This window comes from Nipponia nippon, unplaced genomic scaffold (genome assembly GCF_047370975.1).
Source record: "Nipponia nippon isolate SJK-2023a ecotype South Korea unplaced genomic scaffold, ASM4737097v1 scaffold_55, whole genome shotgun sequence".
Lineage (NCBI taxonomy): Eukaryota > Metazoa > Chordata > Aves > Pelecaniformes > Threskiornithidae > Nipponia > Nipponia nippon.
In genome coordinates, this window is record NW_028262375.1 from 183,397 (window position 1) to 200,680 (window position 17,284).

At 74.1% G+C, this 17,284-nt stretch overlaps 2 protein-coding genes across 2 annotated transcripts in view; both read right to left on the bottom strand.

Moving 5' to 3' along the window:
- On the bottom strand, nt 1–13,140 carry SIPA1 (signal-induced proliferation-associated 1). Its single transcript, XM_087735303.1, is given in 17 exon segments — nt 1–1,046; nt 1,717–1,789; nt 1,892–1,961; nt 2,033–2,113; nt 2,688–2,771; nt 2,869–2,961; nt 3,678–3,976; nt 4,390–4,661; nt 5,238–5,787; nt 6,253–6,410; nt 6,911–7,014; nt 7,736–7,910; nt 9,279–9,467; nt 9,869–9,990; nt 10,809–11,364; nt 11,367–11,871; nt 13,014–13,140. Coding segments are annotated over 16 exon segments (3,159 nt in total). The 5' UTR covers nt 11,538–11,871; nt 13,014–13,140; the 3' UTR covers nt 1–884.
- The window catches only part of PCNX3 (pecanex 3), a 22,212-nt gene continuing 16,570 nt past the window's right edge, over nt 11,643–17,284 (bottom strand). Inside the window, 6 exon segments of the mRNA XM_087735305.1 lie at nt 11,643–11,871; nt 13,181–13,735; nt 14,146–14,389; nt 14,511–14,656; nt 15,316–15,590; nt 16,832–17,062. Coding sequence (XP_087591431.1) covers nt 11,643–11,871; nt 13,181–13,735; nt 14,146–14,389; nt 14,511–14,656; nt 15,316–15,590; nt 16,832–17,062 — 1,680 coding nt within the window.

The following is a 17,284-nucleotide window of genomic DNA, read 5'->3' on the forward strand; positions in this document are numbered from 1 at the left end:
CAGGGACGGACGGGGGACAGGGACGGACAGGGGGACGGGGGACAGGGACGGACGGGGGGACGGGGACGGACGGGGGGACGGGGACGGACAGGGGGACAGGGGACAGGGATGGACGGGGGACGGGGACAGACGGGGGGGGCATCACATCTTTGGTTTCACAGTTAGTGCGGGGGTGAGCGTGCACGGGGGTGAGTGTGCACGGGGGTGAGTGTGCACAGGGGGTGAGTGTGCACGGCCCGTGCATTGCCAGTGTGCGAGGTGAGTGTGCACGGGGGGTGAGTGTGCACGGGGGTGAGTGTGCACAGGGGGTGAGTGTGCACGGCCCGTGCATTGCCAGTGTGCGAGGTGAGTGTGCACGGGGTGCCGGTGTGCACGGGGGTGAGTGTGCACAGCCTGTGCATTGCCAGTGTGCGAGGTGAGTGTGCACGGGGGTGAGTGTGCACGGGGGTGAGTGTGCACGGCCCGTGCATTGCCAGTGTGCGAGGTGAGTGTGCACAGGGGTGAGTGTGCACAGGGCTGAGTGTGCACAGAGAGGGCGAGCGTGCACGGGGCGTGCACGGCCGGCAGGCCTGAGGTGTGAGCGTGCACAGTGCACGCGCGGGGGGGGGGGGGGGGGCGCGCTGCCGGCGTGCGGGAGGTGAGCGTGCCCAGGGCCCGAGCGTGCAGGAGGCGGAGGCGTGAGCGCGCACGGGGCACGAGCGCGCACGAGGCGTGAGCGTGCACGAGGCGTGGGATCAGCGTGCACGAGGGGAGTGTGGCGTGTGCGTGGCGTGTGTGTGGCGTGTGCGCACAGGCCGTGAGCGTGCACGGCCCGTGCCCCCCGTGCAAGGGCGCTGCCCGCAGCCCCGGGGGGGGGTGTCCCCCGGGGGGGGCTGGGGGGGTCCCTAGGGCCCCGGGGGGGGTGGGGGTCCCCCCGGGGGGGGCTGCAGCAGCTGCGTCACCCGGCTGAGGCGCGCGGCCGCGTCCTCCTGCTCCTGCTGCAGCCGCCGGTTGCTGCGTCGCAGCGTCCGCACCTCGGCCCGCAGCCGCTGCTGCGCCTCCTGCTCCTGCCCCACGGAGCCCCACGCCTCAGCCCCACGGAGCCCCACGGAGCCCCCCAGCACCCCACGGAGCCCCCCCACCCCTCGGCCCGCAGCTGCACCCGTGCCTCCCGCTCCCGCCACCGCCCCACGGAGACCCCTGCGTCAGCCCCATGGACACCCACGGCGCCCCACAGCACCCCACAGACACCCACGGCACCCCACGGACACACACGGCACCCCACAGAGCCCCATGGACACCCATGGCACCCTATGGACACCCACGGCACCCCACAGACACCCACGGCGCCCCACAGCACCCCACAGACACCCACAGCACCCCACGGACACCCACAGCACCCCACAGAGCCCCATGGACACCCATGGCACCCTATGGACACCCACGGCACCCCACAGACACCCACGGCGCCCCACAGCACCCCACAGACACCCACAGCACCCCACGGACACCCACGGCACCCCACAGAGCCCCACGGACACCCACAGCACCCCACAGCCACCCACGGTGCCCCACAGCACCCCACAGACACCCACGGCACTCCCCAGCACCCCACGGCTCCCCCAGTGCCCCCCAGCACCCCTCTAGCCCCCCATGGTGCCCCACAGCCCCACAGCCCCCCCTCCCCAGTCCCCCATGGCCCCCCAGTGCCCCCCAGTGCCCCCCAGTGCCTCCCACCTCCTGCAGATCCTCCTGCAGCCGCTTCAGCATCGCCTCCAGCTGCGCCACCTTCTCCGAGAGGCTCCGGGAGCTGGGGGGGGGACGGGGACACGGGGGTGGGACCGTGCCTGGACCCCCCCAGCCCTCCCAGTCCCTCCCAGTTCCCCCCCAGTCCCCCCAGCCCCGTCCTTACTCATCCTCAGGGGCCGCCTGGCTCAGGGGCTGCTGGGCGCCGGCGCTGGGGGGCTCCGGGAGCTGCTGCCCTGGGGGGGGGGAAGAGGTGAGACCCCCCATGGGGGCCCTCAGCCCCCCCAGCCCCCCAACCCCCGCTCACCCCCCCGGGTCAGCGCCTCCAGGATGCTGCTGCAGGCGGTGGCCAGGCGGGCGATGGCGTCCCACTCCTCCTCCTGCGGCTCTGCGGGGCGGGGGGCACCCGTGGGGCGCGGGGGGACCCCCGGGGAACGGGGGGGGCCCCAGGGGACGGGGACACCCATGGGGCAGGGGACATGGGGTGGGGGGGACCCCCAGGGGACAGGGGATGGGGGGGACACCCCATGGGACAGGGGACACGGGGTGGGGGGGACCCCCAGGGGATGGGGACACCCAGGGGACAGGGGACGGGGGGACCCCATGGGGATGGGGACACCCCAGGGGACACGGGATGGGGGGGACCCCGGATGGGGCAGGGGATGGGGGGCACCCCCAGGGGATGGGGCCACCCCATGGGGCAGAGGACACGGGGTGGGGGGGACCCCATGGGACAGGGGACAGGGGGTGGGGACACCCCAGGGGACAGGGGGGCACCCAGGGGACAGGGGACACGGGGTGGGGGGGACCCCATGGGACAGGGGACAGGGGTGGGGACACCCCAGGGGACAGGGGGGCACCCAGGGGACAGAGAAGGGGACATGGGGACACAGGAGGGGCCAGGGGATGGCGGGAGGACACGGGGGGGACACAGGGACACAGCTGGGGCCAGGGCCACTCACGCCTGGCCAGCGAGTGCCGCAGGGAGGGGCCCAGGGGGCTCCGGGCTCGGGGGGCGGCGGGGTCACCGGCGTCCGGGGGGCTCCCTGGGGACAGGGGGGACAGGGGTCACGGGGGTCACGGGGGTCGGGGCCAGCCGGGGGGGCCGCGGGGCCACCGGTGGCCGGGGGGGCTCCCTGGGGCGGGGGGGGGAGACGGGGGCGCACCGGGTCGCCGGGCGGGGGGGGGCTGCGGTGCGGCAGCAGCAGGTCGGGCGTGGGGTCGGCCAGGGGCTGCCTGCGGGTCACGGGGGGCCAAGGCCATAGGGGCGGTCACGGGGCTCAGCGGCACGGGCGTCAGGGTCATGGGGGTACAAGGTCACGGGGGCTCATGGGGGTCAGGGACATGGGGTCAGGGTCATGGGGAGGTCATGGGCATCAGGGTCACGGGCGTCAGGGTCATGGGGGTACAAGGTCACGGGGGCTCATGGGGGTCAGGGACATGGGGTCAAGGTCATGGGGAGGTCATGGGCATCAGGGTCATGGGGGTTCAGGGTCATGGGGGTTGTGGGGGGTGGGGTCATGGGAGTTCAAGGTCATGGGGGCTCATGGGGGTCAGGGTCAGGGAAGTTCATGGGGGTCAGGGTCATGGGAGGTCAGGGTCACAGGAGTCATGGTCGTGCGGGGGGTCACGGCAGGGTCATGGTCATGGGGAGGGGCCCCAGGGGGGGTCCCGGGGCGTCCCAGAGGTTTCGGGGGGTCCCAGGGGCTTCGGGGGGTCCCGGGGGATTGGGGGGGGTCCCAGGGGGTTTGGGTGCATTTTGGGGAGGGGTCCCAGGGGCTTTTGAGGATCCCGGGGATTTGGGGGGGGGGGGCCCAGGGGTTTTGGGGGGTCCCAGGGGATTTGGGGGTCCCAAGGGACATGGGGGGGCCCCGGGGGTTTTGGGGGTTCCCAGGGGGCTTTGGGGGGCCTCGGGGGTTTTGGGGGGGGTCCCCGGGTCCGGGGTCACTCACGGGCTGGGGGGGCCGTCGCTGGGGGTCTCGGGGGTGCCCGGGGAGGGGGGGTCCCCCCCGGGGGGGAAGGGGGTGCTCTCCTCGGCCAGCGCCAGCGCGCGCAGCAGCCGCAGGGTGTCGGGGCGCAGCCCCTCCCCCTCGCCCCCCCCCCCCCCCCGTCGCTGCTGTCGCCGCTGTCGCCGCTGTCCCCCGCCTCGCTGCTGTCCCCGGGGTCCCCCCCCGCGGGGTCCCCCCCCGTGGGGTCCCCCCCCGCGCCCCGGCCCTGCTCCAGCGAGAGGGCGTACAGCTCCGAGAAGCTCCTGGGGGGACACGGGGGGGGACACGCGGGGGACACGGGGGGACAGGGGTGTCCTGGGCCTGGCACCACTCCTCCCCCATGGCCCTGCACCCCCTCGTGTCCCCACGTCCCCGCCGTGTCCCCCCCCCCACTGCCCCTCCCTATACCCCAGTGCCCCCCCATAGCCCCCAGTTCCCCCTGGGATCCCCCCAGTGTCCCCCCCATTTCCCACACCCACTCCCCCCCCCCATGTCCCCCCAGTCCCCCCCATTGTCCCCAATCCCCCCACCCCCCCATGTCCCCCATTGCCCCCACACACCCCCATTCCCCCACCCCCATGTCCCCCCATTCCCCCAATCCCCCCCATTGCCCCCAACCCCCCCATGTCCCCCCGTGTCCCCCCTTGCCCCCAATCCCCCGTCGCCCCCCACCCACCGGCGGGGCCTCCCGTCGCGGTCGGGGGGCAGGAGGGTGAGGGTGGCCTTGGGCTGGCGCAGGAGGGCGCGCAGGCGGCGGGGGGCCAGGGCGGGCAGCGGGCGGCGGGCGACGCGCAGCAGGCGGGTGCCGGGGCGCAGCCCCGCCGTCTCGGCGAAGGAGAAGCGGGTGACGGCGGTGACCACCCCGGCGGCGTCGACGCGGAACCCCGGGTGCCCCCCGGCGCCCCGCGGCAGGGCCAGCTCCCGCGCCTCGCACCCCCGCGTCACCGCCTGCGAGGGACGGGGGGCCCCGGGCTCAGCTGCGGGGCCCCGGCATTGACCCCCGTGGGGCGACCCAGCGTGACCCCGTGGGGCCCCCGGTACTGACCCATGGGGTGCCCCAGTGCTGACCCGGGGGACCCTGACATTGACCTGGGGTGACCCCGGCATTGACCCCCGTGGGGCGACCCAGCGTGACCCCGTGGGAAGTCAACAGTGACCCGGGGAGACCCTGACCTTGACCCCACAGGGCACCCCATGGGACACTGTTCAAGCCCCACTGCACCCCCCCCATTGCCCCATATCCCTGCCCCATTGCCCCCCATTCCCCCCCCAGTGCCCCAGTGCCCCCCATCCCTGCTCCATTGCCTCCCAGTGCCCTCCATTGCCCCAGTGCCCCCCCCGTTGCCCCCATCTCCCCTCCATTGCCCTCCGTTGCCCCCCATTCCCCCCCATTGCCCCATTCCCCCCCATTGCCCCAGTGCCCCCCATCCCTGCCCCATTGCCCCCCATCCCTGCCCCATCTCCCCCCATTGCCCCATCGCCCCCCATCGCCCCCATCGCCCCCCGGCCCCCCGCCCCTCTCACCTGCAGCCTGGCCACCACCTGGGGGGCGACGCCGTGGGGCAGCCGCAGGCCCAGCCAATCTCCCGCCCCATAGAAGAGCTCGAGGCGCCCTTCGGCGAAGGCCCACCCTAACACGTCCCGGCAGGCGCAGCTGAAGAGCACCCCGGCGCGGGGGGCCGCCACCACCACCCGCTCCGCCGCCACCCCCAGCAGGCACGGCACCTCCGGCCCCCCAAGCCCCCCCTGCGCTCGCGCCCCCCACACCAACGCCCCCGCCGCCCCGCTCGCCCCCCGGCCCCCCGCCCGCCGGCGGCCCCCCAAAGCCGGCAGCCCCCGGTGCGGGGCGGCGAGCGGGGGGCCGGTGGCGTGGGCGCGGGCCAGCTCCTGCAGGTACTGGTGGCGGGTGCGGGCGGCCATGGCCCCCAGCCGCCCGCCGCGGCCCACCGCGTTCTCCCCGTTGATGGCCTTGGCCAAGAGGAACTCGCGCAGCCCCGCGCCCCCCGGGAACCGCTGCCCCGCCGCCAGCCCCGGCCCGAAGAGGGGGGTCTCCTCCGGCCGCACCACCGCCACGCTGCGGGAGAGACGGGGCGCGTCAGACCCTCGGGGGCCAGCGGCACCCGTGGGGGCCCTGCGAGACCCTCGGGGACCCTGCGAGACCCTCGGGGGCCAGCGGCACCCGTGGGGGCCCTGCGAGACCCCCAGGGACTGTGCAGCACCCCCAGAGCCCGTGTGAGACCCCCAAGCCCCCCAAGAGCTCTTGGGGACCCCCCTCCAGCCCTGCAGGACCCCTTGAGACCCCTCTCATCACCACAGGACCCCTCAGGACCCCCCTCAGGACCCCAAGAGCCCCTGGGGACCCCCCCAAGCGCCGCAGACCCCTTGGGCCCCCCCAGGACCCCTGGGAACCCCCCTCAAGCCCCCCAAGACCCCTTGGGACCCTTCCCATCCCCCAAGAGCCCCTGGGGACCCCCCCAAGCGCCGCAGACCCCTCGGGCCCCCCCAGGACCCCTGGGGACCCCCACCCCGCGGCCCCCACCTGTAGGCGGTGCGGGGGGTGCAGGGCTCGTGGGCCCGCACCACGATGAAGACGTGCTGGAAGTGGGAGCGGAGGGCGCGGGGGGAGAAGGGCCGAGCCCCCGGCTCCTGGAAGATGATGGTGACGATGTCGTTCCCGATGTGACGCTTCCGCAGGAGCTGGGGGGCCGGGGGGGGGTCAGCACCCCAAAACTGACCCGGGGGGGGGACCGAGCTCTCCAGGACCCCCCTCAGTCGCCCTAGGCCCCCTCCGACCCCTGGGACCCCCCAGGACCCCCTGCCCCAGACGCCTTGGGACCCCCCCAGCTGCCCCAGGAGCCCCCCAAACCCCTGGGACCCCCCAGCTGCCTGCAGAACCCCCCAAGACCCCCTGGAAACCCCCCGTTGTCCCTAGACCACCCCCAGACCCCCCGGACCCTCCAGGAACCCCCAAATCCCCTGGGACCCCCCTAATCCCCTGGGACCCCCTAGGACCCCCCAGCTGCCTTCCAGGACCCCCCAAACCCCTGGGACCCCCCAGGATCCTCCCAGACTCCCCCGGGGGTTGCTGGGGGTGAAGGGCAGCATGGGGGGGGACCCCAGACCCCTCAGACCCCCCCGACCCCCCCAGGCCCCCCCAGACCCCCCAGACCCCCCCAAGACCCCCCGGGACCCCCCACCTGCTGGGGGTTGCTGGGGGTGAAGGGCAGCATGGTGCTGACGTGGAACATCACCTCGTAGCCGTGGTAGGTGGTGTACAGGGAGTGGGTCCCCGTGGAGTCAGCTGGGGGGGCACAGCCTGCACCCCTGGGCCACCCCTGGGCCACCCCGGGCCACCCCTGGGCCACCCCTGGGCCACCCCTGGGCCACCCTGGGCCACCCCGGCCCCATCCCTCTCCGTGTCCCCCTGTCCCCCCATATCCCCCCGTCCCCATGTCCCCCATGTCCATCCCCATGTCCCCATCCCTCTCCATGTCCCCACATCTATCCCGTCCCCCCCGTCCCCATGTCCCCATCCCTCTCCATGTCCCCCTGTCCCCCTGTCCCTCCCTGTCCCCATGTCCCCCTCCCTCTCCATGTCCCCCTGTCCCCCTGTCCCTCCCTGTCCCCGTGTCCCCATCCCTCTCCATGTCCCCCTGTCCCCCCTGTCCCCATGTCCCCCCCATGTCCCCATGTCCCCATCCCTCTCCATGTCCCCCCATCCCCCCTGTCCCCATGTCCCCCCCATGTCCCCATGTCCCCATCCCTCTCCATGTCCCCCCGTCCCCCCTGTCCCCATGTCCCCCCCATGTCCCCATCCCTCTCCATGTCCCCCTGTCCCCCTGTCCCTCCCTGTCCCCATGTCCCCATCCCTCTCCATGTCCCCCCGTCCCCCCCGTCCCCATGTCCCCCCCATGTCCCCATGTCCCCATCCCTCTCCATGTCCCCCCGTCCCCCCCGTCCCCATGTCCCCCCCATGTCCCCATGTCCCCATCCCTCTCCATGTCCCCCCGTCCCCCGCTCACTGCGGGTGTCGAGCTGGGCGCGGTAGTGGGGGAAGCCGCGCAGGCGGACGCGGGTGCCCAGCAGCTCCAGGAACTGGGCGAAGGCCGGCCCGGCGCCCTCGTTGTTGTACATCTCCTCCTCGGAGGCCTGCCCGCCCCGGCAGTACAGCACCCCCACCTTGCGCTGGAAGCTCAGCTGGCCCGGGGGCACCCGGCTCGCACGGCGGCTCGCACGGCGGCCCCGGCCTCGTGCAAGCCCCGGCCTTGTGCAAACCCCCACGCTCGTGCAAACCCTGGCCTCGTGCAAACCCCCACGCTCGCGCAAGCCCCGGCCTCGTGCAAACCCCCACGCTCATGCAAGCCCTGGCCTTGTGCAAGCCCCGGCCTCGTGCAAGTCCCAGCCTCGTGCAAGCCCCGGCCTCGTGCAACCCCCCACGCTCGTGCAAGCCCTGGCCTCGTGCAAACCCCCACGCTCGTGCAAGCCCCGGCCTCATGCAAGCCCCGGCCTCGTGCAAGCCCCGGCCTCGTGCAAACCCCCACACTCGTGCAAGCCCTGGCCTCGTGCAAACCCCCACGCTCGCGCAAGCCCCGGCCTCGTGCAAACCCCGGCCTCGTGCAAACCCCCACGCTCATGCAAGCCCTGGCCTTGTGCAAGCCCCGGCCTCGTGCAAGTCCCAGCCTCGTGCAAGCCCCGGCCTCGTGCAACCCCCCACGCTCGTGCAAGCCCTGGCCTCGTGCAAACCCCCACGCTCGCGCAAGCCCCGGCCTCATGCAAGCCCCGGCCTCGTGCAAGCCCCGGCCTCGTGCAAACCCCCACACTCGTGCAAGCCCCGGCCTCGTGCAACCCCCCATGCTCGTGCAAGCCCTGACCTCGTGCAAACCCCCACGCTCGCGCAAGCCCCGGCCTCGTGCAAACCCCCACGCTCATGCAAGCCCTGGCCTTGTGCAAGCCCCGGCCTCGTGCAAGTCCCAGCCTCGTGCAAGCCCCGGACTTGTGCAAACCCCCACGCTTGTGCAAGCCCCGGCCTTGTGCAAACTCCCCACACTCGTGCAAACCCCGGCATCGTGCAAACCGCAGCCTCATGCAAGCCCCAGCCTCGTGCAAACCCCAGCACTGGTGCAAGCCCCAGCCTCGTGCAAACCCCGGTCTTGTGCAAACCCCCATGCTCATGCAAACCCCGGCCTTGTGCAAGCCCTGGCCTCGTGCAAGCCTCAGCCTCAGGCAAGTCCTGGCCTAGTGCAAACCCCAGCCTTGTGCAAACCCCAGCCTCGTGCAAGCCCTGGCCTCGTGCAAACCCTGCCCTCCTGCAAGAGCCAGAACTGGTGCAAGCCCCACCCTTAAGCAAACCCCAGCCTCGTGCAAACCCCAGCCTCGTGCAAACCCCAGCCTCGTGCAAGCCCCGGCCTCGTGCAAACCCTGCCCTCCTGCAAGCCCCCCCACTTGTGCGAGCCCCATAACTTGTGCAAGCCCCAGCACTGGTGCGAGCCCCATACTCGTGCAAGCCCCGCCCTCCTGCACGCCTGACGCTGGTGCAAGCCCCGCCCCCGCCCCTCCCCTGCTCACCCCCTGCTCGTCCAGCTTGAGGAGGGTGTCGGGCACGGCGGGGGAGGGGGAGGCCAGGCGCAGCCCCTGCACCCCCAGCCCCGGCAGCACCAGCTCCAGCAGCTTTTTCGGGGGGACCCCCCGCGCCCCGGGGGGGCGAGCGCCGGGGGGCAGCGCCTCCTCCAGCACCGACCCCCGCAGCGTCCGCAGCGGGGGGGGGGGGGGTGTCAGGGGTGGGGGGACCCCCCAGCACCCCGGGGCGGCTCCTGGCACCCCAGGGGCCCCCCAGCCCCCCTCCTGCACCCCCCACCCTCCCGACCCCCCCAGCCCCCCGACCCCCGGACCCCCCTGCACCCCCCCAGCCCCCCGAGCCCCCCAAATCCCCCCCATCTCCCCCCACCTGACCCCCCCACCCCCCAGAAGCCCCCCTGAAGCCCCCCGACCCCCCAAGTTCCCCCCACCTGCCCCCCCGAAGCCCCCCAGAAGGCCCCACCCCCCAGAAGCCCCCCTGAAGCCCCCCAGCCCCCCACCTCCCCGCCCCCCGCCCCCCTGAAGCCCCCCAACCCCCCAGCTGCCCCCACCTGCCCCCCCCCGAAGCCCCCGCCCCCCACCTGGCTGGTGCGCAGGATGATGCGGTGCAGGACCTGGGGCTGGGGTCCCTCCTTCTCCTCCCGCCGCAGGGACACGGCCACCGGCCCCAGCCGCGCGTCCTCCCCCAGGAAGTTCTGGTGCTCTGGGGGGTCGGGGGGGTCGGGGGGGGCACCGGGACCCCCCTGCACCCCCCGGCCCCCCCCGGGCCCGCGCAGGGACGTGCAACGTGCTGCAGCCCTGTGCAAGGGCTTATGGCCCCGTGCAAGGTCCCACGGCCCCGTGCAACAGCCAGCAGCCCTAGGCGATGTCCCGCATCCTTGTGCACCGTCCCGGGGCCCCGTGCAACGCCCTGCATCCTCGTGCAACACTACGCGGCTCTGTGCACCGTCCCACGGCCCCGTGCAATGACCCAGAGCCCCGTGCAACGCCCTGCATCCTCGTGCAATGCCCTGCCTCCTCGTGCAACATCCTGCATCCTCGTGCAACAACCCAGAGCCCTGTGCAACGCCCTGCCTCCTCGTGCAAGGCCCCGTGTCCCTGTGCACCATCCCACGGCCTCATACAACGACCCAGAGCCCCGTGCAACGCCCTGCATCCTCGTGCAACACTACGCGGCTCTGTGCACCATCCCACGGCCCCGTGCAACGACCCAGAGCCCCGTGCAACGCCCTGCATCCTTGTGCAACACTACGCGGCTCTGTGCACCGTCCCACGGCCCCGTGCAACGACCCAGAGCCCCGTGCAACGCCCTGCATCCTTGTGCAATGCCCTGCCTCCTCGTGCAACGTCCTGCATCCTCGTGCAACAACCCAGAGCCCTGTGCAACGCCCTGCCTCCTCGTGCAAGGCCCCGTGTCCCCGTGCAGCGCCCCAGGGCCCCGTGCAATGCCACCGCCGACCCCCCCGTGCCTCCCGGTCCCCCCATGCCCCCCCGGCCCCCCCGGCCCCCCCGGCCCCTCACCTTTGCCGTAGAAGTACTTGCGGTAGTAGTCGGCGCCGGCGTCGCTGTGCTCGATGGGGTGGGGGGGCCGCGCCCCGGCCGGGGGCTCCTCCAGCACGGCCACCGCCGCGTTGGGGAGGTGGCCGGGCCCGGGGGGGGCGCGGGGGGGGCCCAGCCCCGGCTCCTGCTCCCCCCCGGTCTCGCAGCAGAAGCGGGGGCAGCTCAGCACCAGGGCGTCGGGGTCGGCGGGGACCCCCCCGCTGTCGGGGGGCCCCTCGGGCTCCAGGTGAGCGGCCGAAGCCCCCGAGGTGGGGGCGGGGGGGGCGGGGGGGGCCTCGGCCGGGTCGAAGAGGATGCTCTGCACGTCGTAGTGGGCGACGTGGGGGCCCCAGGGGGGGCGAGGGAAGAAATCGGGGCCCCCCCCGGCCTCCTCGCCGCCGGCCGCCAGCCCCAGCAGCAGCAGGGGGTCGTGGAAGCGGGGGGGCGGGGGGCTGCCCCCCCCCCCGGCCTCCTCGTTGCTGCGGGCGCGGGCGCGGGGGGCGACCCCCGGGGACCCCCCGGGGACCCCCCAGGGCCGCCTCGCTGCTGCTGCTGCGCTGGATGGCGGCGGCCCCCCCCCCCCCCCCCCCCCCGCCCCGGCGGGGGGGGCGGCGAGGGGACCCCCCGGACCCCCCCGGCCGCGCTGGGGGAGGGGGGGGGCCGGGCCGAGGGGCCCCGCATCTTGCGGAGGAAGAGGTCGTCGGACTGCATGGCCCCCCCGGGACCCCCCGGACCCCCTGAGACCCCCTGGGACCCCTTGGGACCCCCCCGGAGCCCTGAAGCCCCCTAGGACCCCCTCGGGACCCCCTAGGGCCTTCAGGGACCCCCCCGGGACCCCCCCCCGCTACCCCCGAACCCCCGCGATTTGTCAATGGAAGCGTGGGAACGGACCCGGCGCCCCGATTGGCTGCTGGGGAATTCCCGCGTGTGGAGGCTCCGCCCCTTTTCCCACGCCGCCCCCACCCCCTTCCCCCCCCCCCCCAGGTCGGGATCAATGGGGGAGACACGGGGGGGCTCCGGCAGCGGCGCTCGCGACGGGGGGGACCTGGGGGGGACAGGGGGGTCGGGGGGGGCTCCCCTCATCCCCCCCCGCGTCCCTCTGTCCCTCCGCGTCCATCCCCAGCCCCCCACACCCGCTGCGGGGACCCCCAAAATGGGGCTGGGGGGGGGGCACCTGGGGCTGGTACCCCCCTGTGCCCCCCCCGGGGCAGCCCCCCGGCTCCTTGGGGGGTCTGGGGGGGCCGGGGGGCCGGGGGGGCCGCGGGGCCCGGATGCGCCGACGCCGGCGGTTTCCTGCCCTACGGGAAGCGGCGGGGGCCGCTGCCCCCCCCCCGTGCTGCCCCCAAGTGCCCCCCCCAGCACCGACCCCCCCGTCCCCGCTGCCCCCCCCCCCCCCCAGCTCCTCACCTCGTCCCACGCCTGAACCCGAGCGGCCGCCGCCCCCTCCCCCCCCCCCCGGCACTTCCCCCTTCCCCCCCGCACTTCCCCCTCCGGCTGCAGCGTCCGGGCCCCCCCGCCCCCTCCCCCCCCCGCCGGGACCCGGCGTCCGGGCCCCTCCCCCACCTCCGTCCGTTAAGAGGCGATTAACGGAATTAATTGGGGGGGGCACAGGGTGACCCCCCCCCCCCCGGGCTCCATCGTGCCCCGTCGTGCGTTGCACCAGGGAGGCCCGAGGTCGCGGCCCCGTGCAAAGGCCTCGCACCAGGGTCAGTAGTGAGCGGGGGGGCTCGCGCGGGGCCGGGGGCTTGCACGGGGGCTCGCACGGGGGCTCGCGCGGGGCCGGGGGCTCGCACGGGGCCGGGGGCTCCCCGTGACAACCGGCCGTGGGGGCACGAGGGGCTTTGCACGGGGTGGCGGTGGCGGGGGGGGGGGGGGGCACACGTCGGTGTGCGAGGAGCGTGCGAGGGCGGCCGGGGCTGCACCGCGTGTGCACAGCCCCTCGTGCAAAGCCTTGTGCAAATCCCCCCCCACTGCAAAGTGCCGTGCGAGGCCCCCGGCCCCGTGCAAGGCCCCCCCGTGCAAAGCCCTCCTAGTGCAAGGCCCTGCTGGTGCAAGGCCTCCCTCGTGCAAAGCCCCCCCCCCACCGTGCAAAGCCCCCCCGAGACCCTCACCACCCTCGTGCGCCGCCGCCGCCGTGCGAAGCCCTCGTGTAAGCCCCCCCCCCCCCCCCCCCCGACTCGCTCCTACCTCCGGCCCCTCCCGTCACCGTCGTCGTGGTGGGGGGTGGGGGGGCACCCAGGGGTCCTGGGGGGGGGCACCGGGGGGGGGGGGGGGGGCACCCAGGCCTGCGGGACCCCCGCTCGCACCCCGCGGCGGCAGCTGGGAGGGGACGCCGCCGTCCCAGCCCCCCCCGCCCTTCCCCTCCCCCGTCGCTTCCTCCCCCGCCGCCCGGGCCTCCGGGGGCCCCCCCCGCCCCCCGCAGGGGATCCCGGCCCCGGGGGGGACCCCCGAGGGGGAGGGGAGACCCCCGAGGGGGGGGGGAGCCCCCCCAGGGCGCCGCGGGGGGGCCCCGGCTGCGGCGCGGCGGGAAAACGGCAAAACGCCCTTTTTCGGAACCGTTTTTTCCGTTTTGTTTCGTTTGGTTTTTTTTTTTTAATTTTTGCTCTTTCAACCCCAAAAAACCCCAAAATCCAACAAAACCCCGCAAGAATCGACAGAAAGAAAAAAAATCCCTCAAAAAAAAAAAAAAAAAAAAAAAGAGTCCGAGGCTCCGGGGGGCCCGGGGGGCCCGGGGGGGCCAGCGCCGCCGTCGGCTGCGCCGGGGGCCCGGGGTCTCCCCTCCTGGCTGGGGGGCCGGGACCAGCCCGGGGGCCGGGGGCTCAGTACTGGTGCTCCAGGAGGGGCTGCGCCGTGGGGCTCTCCTTCTCCTGGGGGGGCTGCGGGGGGCGGGCGCCGGCGTCCGCGGGGGCCTGGGGGGGACAGCGCTGGGGGGGGGCACGCTGGGCCCCAGCCCCCCTCCCCCCCAAATACAGGGGTCTGAGGGTGCGGACCCCCACCCCAGGCGTTGGGGGACCCCCCGAGGCACCCAGGACCACCCAGAGGACTCCCCCCCCACGAGAGCTGGGGGGCCCAGAAGACCCCAATACCCAGGCCCCTCCCCTCCGCAGCCCCCCATACCCAGCCCCCCCCCCCAGCCCCCCGTATCCAGGCCCCCCCCCCCCGCAGCCCCCCGTACCCAGCCCCCCGTACCCAGCCCCCCGTATCCAGGCCCCCCCCCCCCGCAGCCCCCCGTATCCAGGCCCCAGCCCCCCATATCCCGGGCCCCCCCGCAGCCCGTACCCAGCCCCCCCAAAAGCAGCACCGGGGGGGGGGGTCTCACCTCTCCCATGGTGCCGGTGCCGCCCCCAGGGGTGCCGGGGGTCCCCGGGGGGGGGTCCCCTTCGCCGCCCCCCCCCTTGCGGCTGCCCAGGCTCCATTTGCCGCAGAGGCCGTCGTAGGCGAAGGGAGGGGGGGCTGCGGGGCCGGGGGGGCCCCGCTGCTGGGGGGTCCTGCGGGGGGTCCCGCCGACCCTCCCCCCCCCGTGACCCCCCAGCCCGGCCCAGGACCCCCGCTCTGCTCGGGGCCTGCGGGGACACGGGGACATGCTTGGGGGGGGGGCAGAGCCACACAGAGCCCCCCCCCACCCCGGGGACCCCAGACCCTCCCGTGTGCCCCCCCCAGCACCCAGACCCCCCCCCCACCTACCTGGGTGGGGCTGGGTGGTGGCGGGCGGCTCGGAGGGGTTTGAAGCCCCCGGGGGGGCCGTGCCGCTCCCCGCCGAGCCCCCCCCGCAGTCGGGGTCCTCGATGTTGCCCCCGCTGTTGCAGCCGGCGCCGCAGCCCTTCCGCAGCCTGGGGGGGCAAAGGGGGTCGGGGGGGGTCAGGGGGGGCAAAGGGGGGTCAAGGGGGGTCGGGGGGGGACATGGGGGGCAAAGGGGGGTCGGGGGGGACATGGGGGGCTCAGAGGGACAGAGGGGACCCGGGGGGACCCAGGGTGGGGGGGGGGATGAGGGGGAGAGGGGCAGAGGGGGACACAGGGGGATGGGGGGGAAATGGGGGAGGGATGCAGGATCGGGGGGACATGGGGGCTTGGGACCCCCTGGGGGGCCCCGGGAGGAGGCCAGACCCCCCCCCCAGCACTGGGGGTCCCCAGGAGGAGGCCAGACCCCCCCCCCCCCAGCACTGGGGGTCCCCAGGAGGAGGCCAGACCCCCCTCCCCAGCACTGGGGGTCCCCAGGAGGAGGCCAGACCCCCCCTCCCCAGCACTGGGGGTCCCCAGGAGGAGGCCAGACCCCCCCCTCCCCAGCACTGGGGGTCCCCAGGAAGAGGCCAGACCCCCCCTCCCCAGCACTGGGGGTCCCTAGGAGGAGGCCAGGCCCCCCCCGGCACTGGGGGTCCCCGGGAGCAGGCAGGGGGTCCCCGGGGCAGGGAGGGTGCCCCCCTGTGGGCGCACAGACCCCCCCCCCGCGGTCCCTTTGGGGGTACGGGGGGGCCACGTGGGGGCGACTCACCGGGCCCAGGCGTCGGCCAGGCAGCGGGCGATGGCGGCGGGGCTGAGGGGGCCCCCGGCGAGGGCGCGGAGCTGGGGGTGGGCGCCGGCGAAGGAGGTGGTGAGGGGGGAGACGTAGATGGGGTACCCCAGCGGCTGGTCGCAGGAGGAGTTGATGATGTTGCGCAGCGACTGCCGGGCGTTCTGGATGCTGCCCCGCTCCGGGTTGCGGTTCCGCAGGAAAACCAGCTCCTGCTGCTGCCCGGCCCACAGCCCCCGCACGCACTCCCGGTTCACCTGGGGGGGCGCGGGGAGTCACTGGGAGGGGACTGGGGGGCACTATGTGGGCACTGGGAGTCACTGCAAGGGCGCTGGGTGTCACTGGGAGGCACGATGTGGGCACGGGGGGGCACTGGAAGGGGACTGGGGGTCACTGGGGGGCACTATGTGGGCACTGGGAGGGCACTGGGATGCACTGAGGGGCACTAGGAAGGCACTGGGAGGGACTGGAAGACACTGGGGGGCACTAGAAGGGCACTGGGGGGCACTGGGAGGGCACTGGGTGTCAGTGGGAGGCACGATGTGGGCACTGGGAGTCACTGCAAGGCACTGGGATGCACTGAGGGGCAGTAGAAAGGCACTGGGAGGGCACTGGGGGGCACTGCAAGGGCACTGGGATGCACTGAGGGGCACTAGGAGGGACTGGAAGACACTGGGGGGCACTAGAAGGGCACTGGGAGGCACTATGTGGGCACTGGGGGGCACTGGGGCGCACTGCAAGGGCACTGGGAGGGACTGGAAGACACTGGGGGGCATTAGAAGGGCACTGAAAGGCACTGGAAGGGCACTGGGGGTCACTGGGAGGCACAATGTGGGCACCGGGGGGCGCTGGGAGGGCACTGGGTGTCAGTGGGAGGCACGATGTGGGCACTGGGAGTCACTGCAAGGGCACTAGGAAGGCACTGGGAGGGACTGGAAGGCACCTGGAGGCTCTAGAAGGGCACTGGGAGTCACTGGGGGAGGATTAGGATGCACTGTCTGTCACTAGGAAGGCACTGGGGGTCACTGGGAGACACTGGGGCATCACTAGGAATCACTGGGAGGCAATAGGAAGGCAGTGGGGTCACTGGGAGGCACTGGGGGGCATTGGAAGTCACTAGGAGAGCATTAGGAGGCACTGGGAGGGCACTGGGTGTCACTGGGAGTCCCTGGGAGGGACTGGGAGGCAACAGGCAGGCACTGGGATGGCACTGGGAAACACTGGAAGGGCACTGTGAGGCACTAGGGGATCACTAGGAGTTACTGGGAGGCAATAGGAAGGCACTGGGGTCACTGGGATGGCACTGGGATACCCTGGAAGGGCACTGGGAGGCACTAGGGGATTACTAGGAGGCACTGGGAGGGCACTGGGAGGGACTGGGATGCCCTGGAAGGGCACTGGGAGGTACTGGGAGGCACTAGGGGATCACTAGGAGGGACTGGGAGGGCACTGGGGGGCACTGGGAGGGCACTGGGGGGCACTGGGAGCGCCCGCTCACCTTGATGACGCGGAAGCCGAGGTGGCGGCGGTTGAGCGTCACCACCTTGTACTCGTCGGCGGCCTCGTCGGCCACGCGGCGCAGGGCCAGCAGCGCGGGCGCCTCGGCCAGCACGGCGGCGCGCCAGGCCGGGTCCCCCTCGTGCGAGATCACCAGGCGGCCCTCGTGCGCGGCCACCGCCTCGTACAGCGCCGCCGCCTCCTCGTACTCCTCCGGCGCCGTGAAGTGGTCCTGGGGGGACAGGGCGGGGACGGCGGGGTCCCCGGGGGTCCCCGTCACGGCACGGCCCCGGTGGTGACGACAGCGGGGTCCCCGGGGGTCCCCGTCACGGCACAGCCCCCATGGCGGCTCCAGGGGGGTCCCCAGTGTGTCCCCTCCATGTCACATCCCCCGTCAAGGGGGTCAGTGGTCCCCAATGTGTCCCCATCATGTCACAGCCCCGGTGGCAGCTCC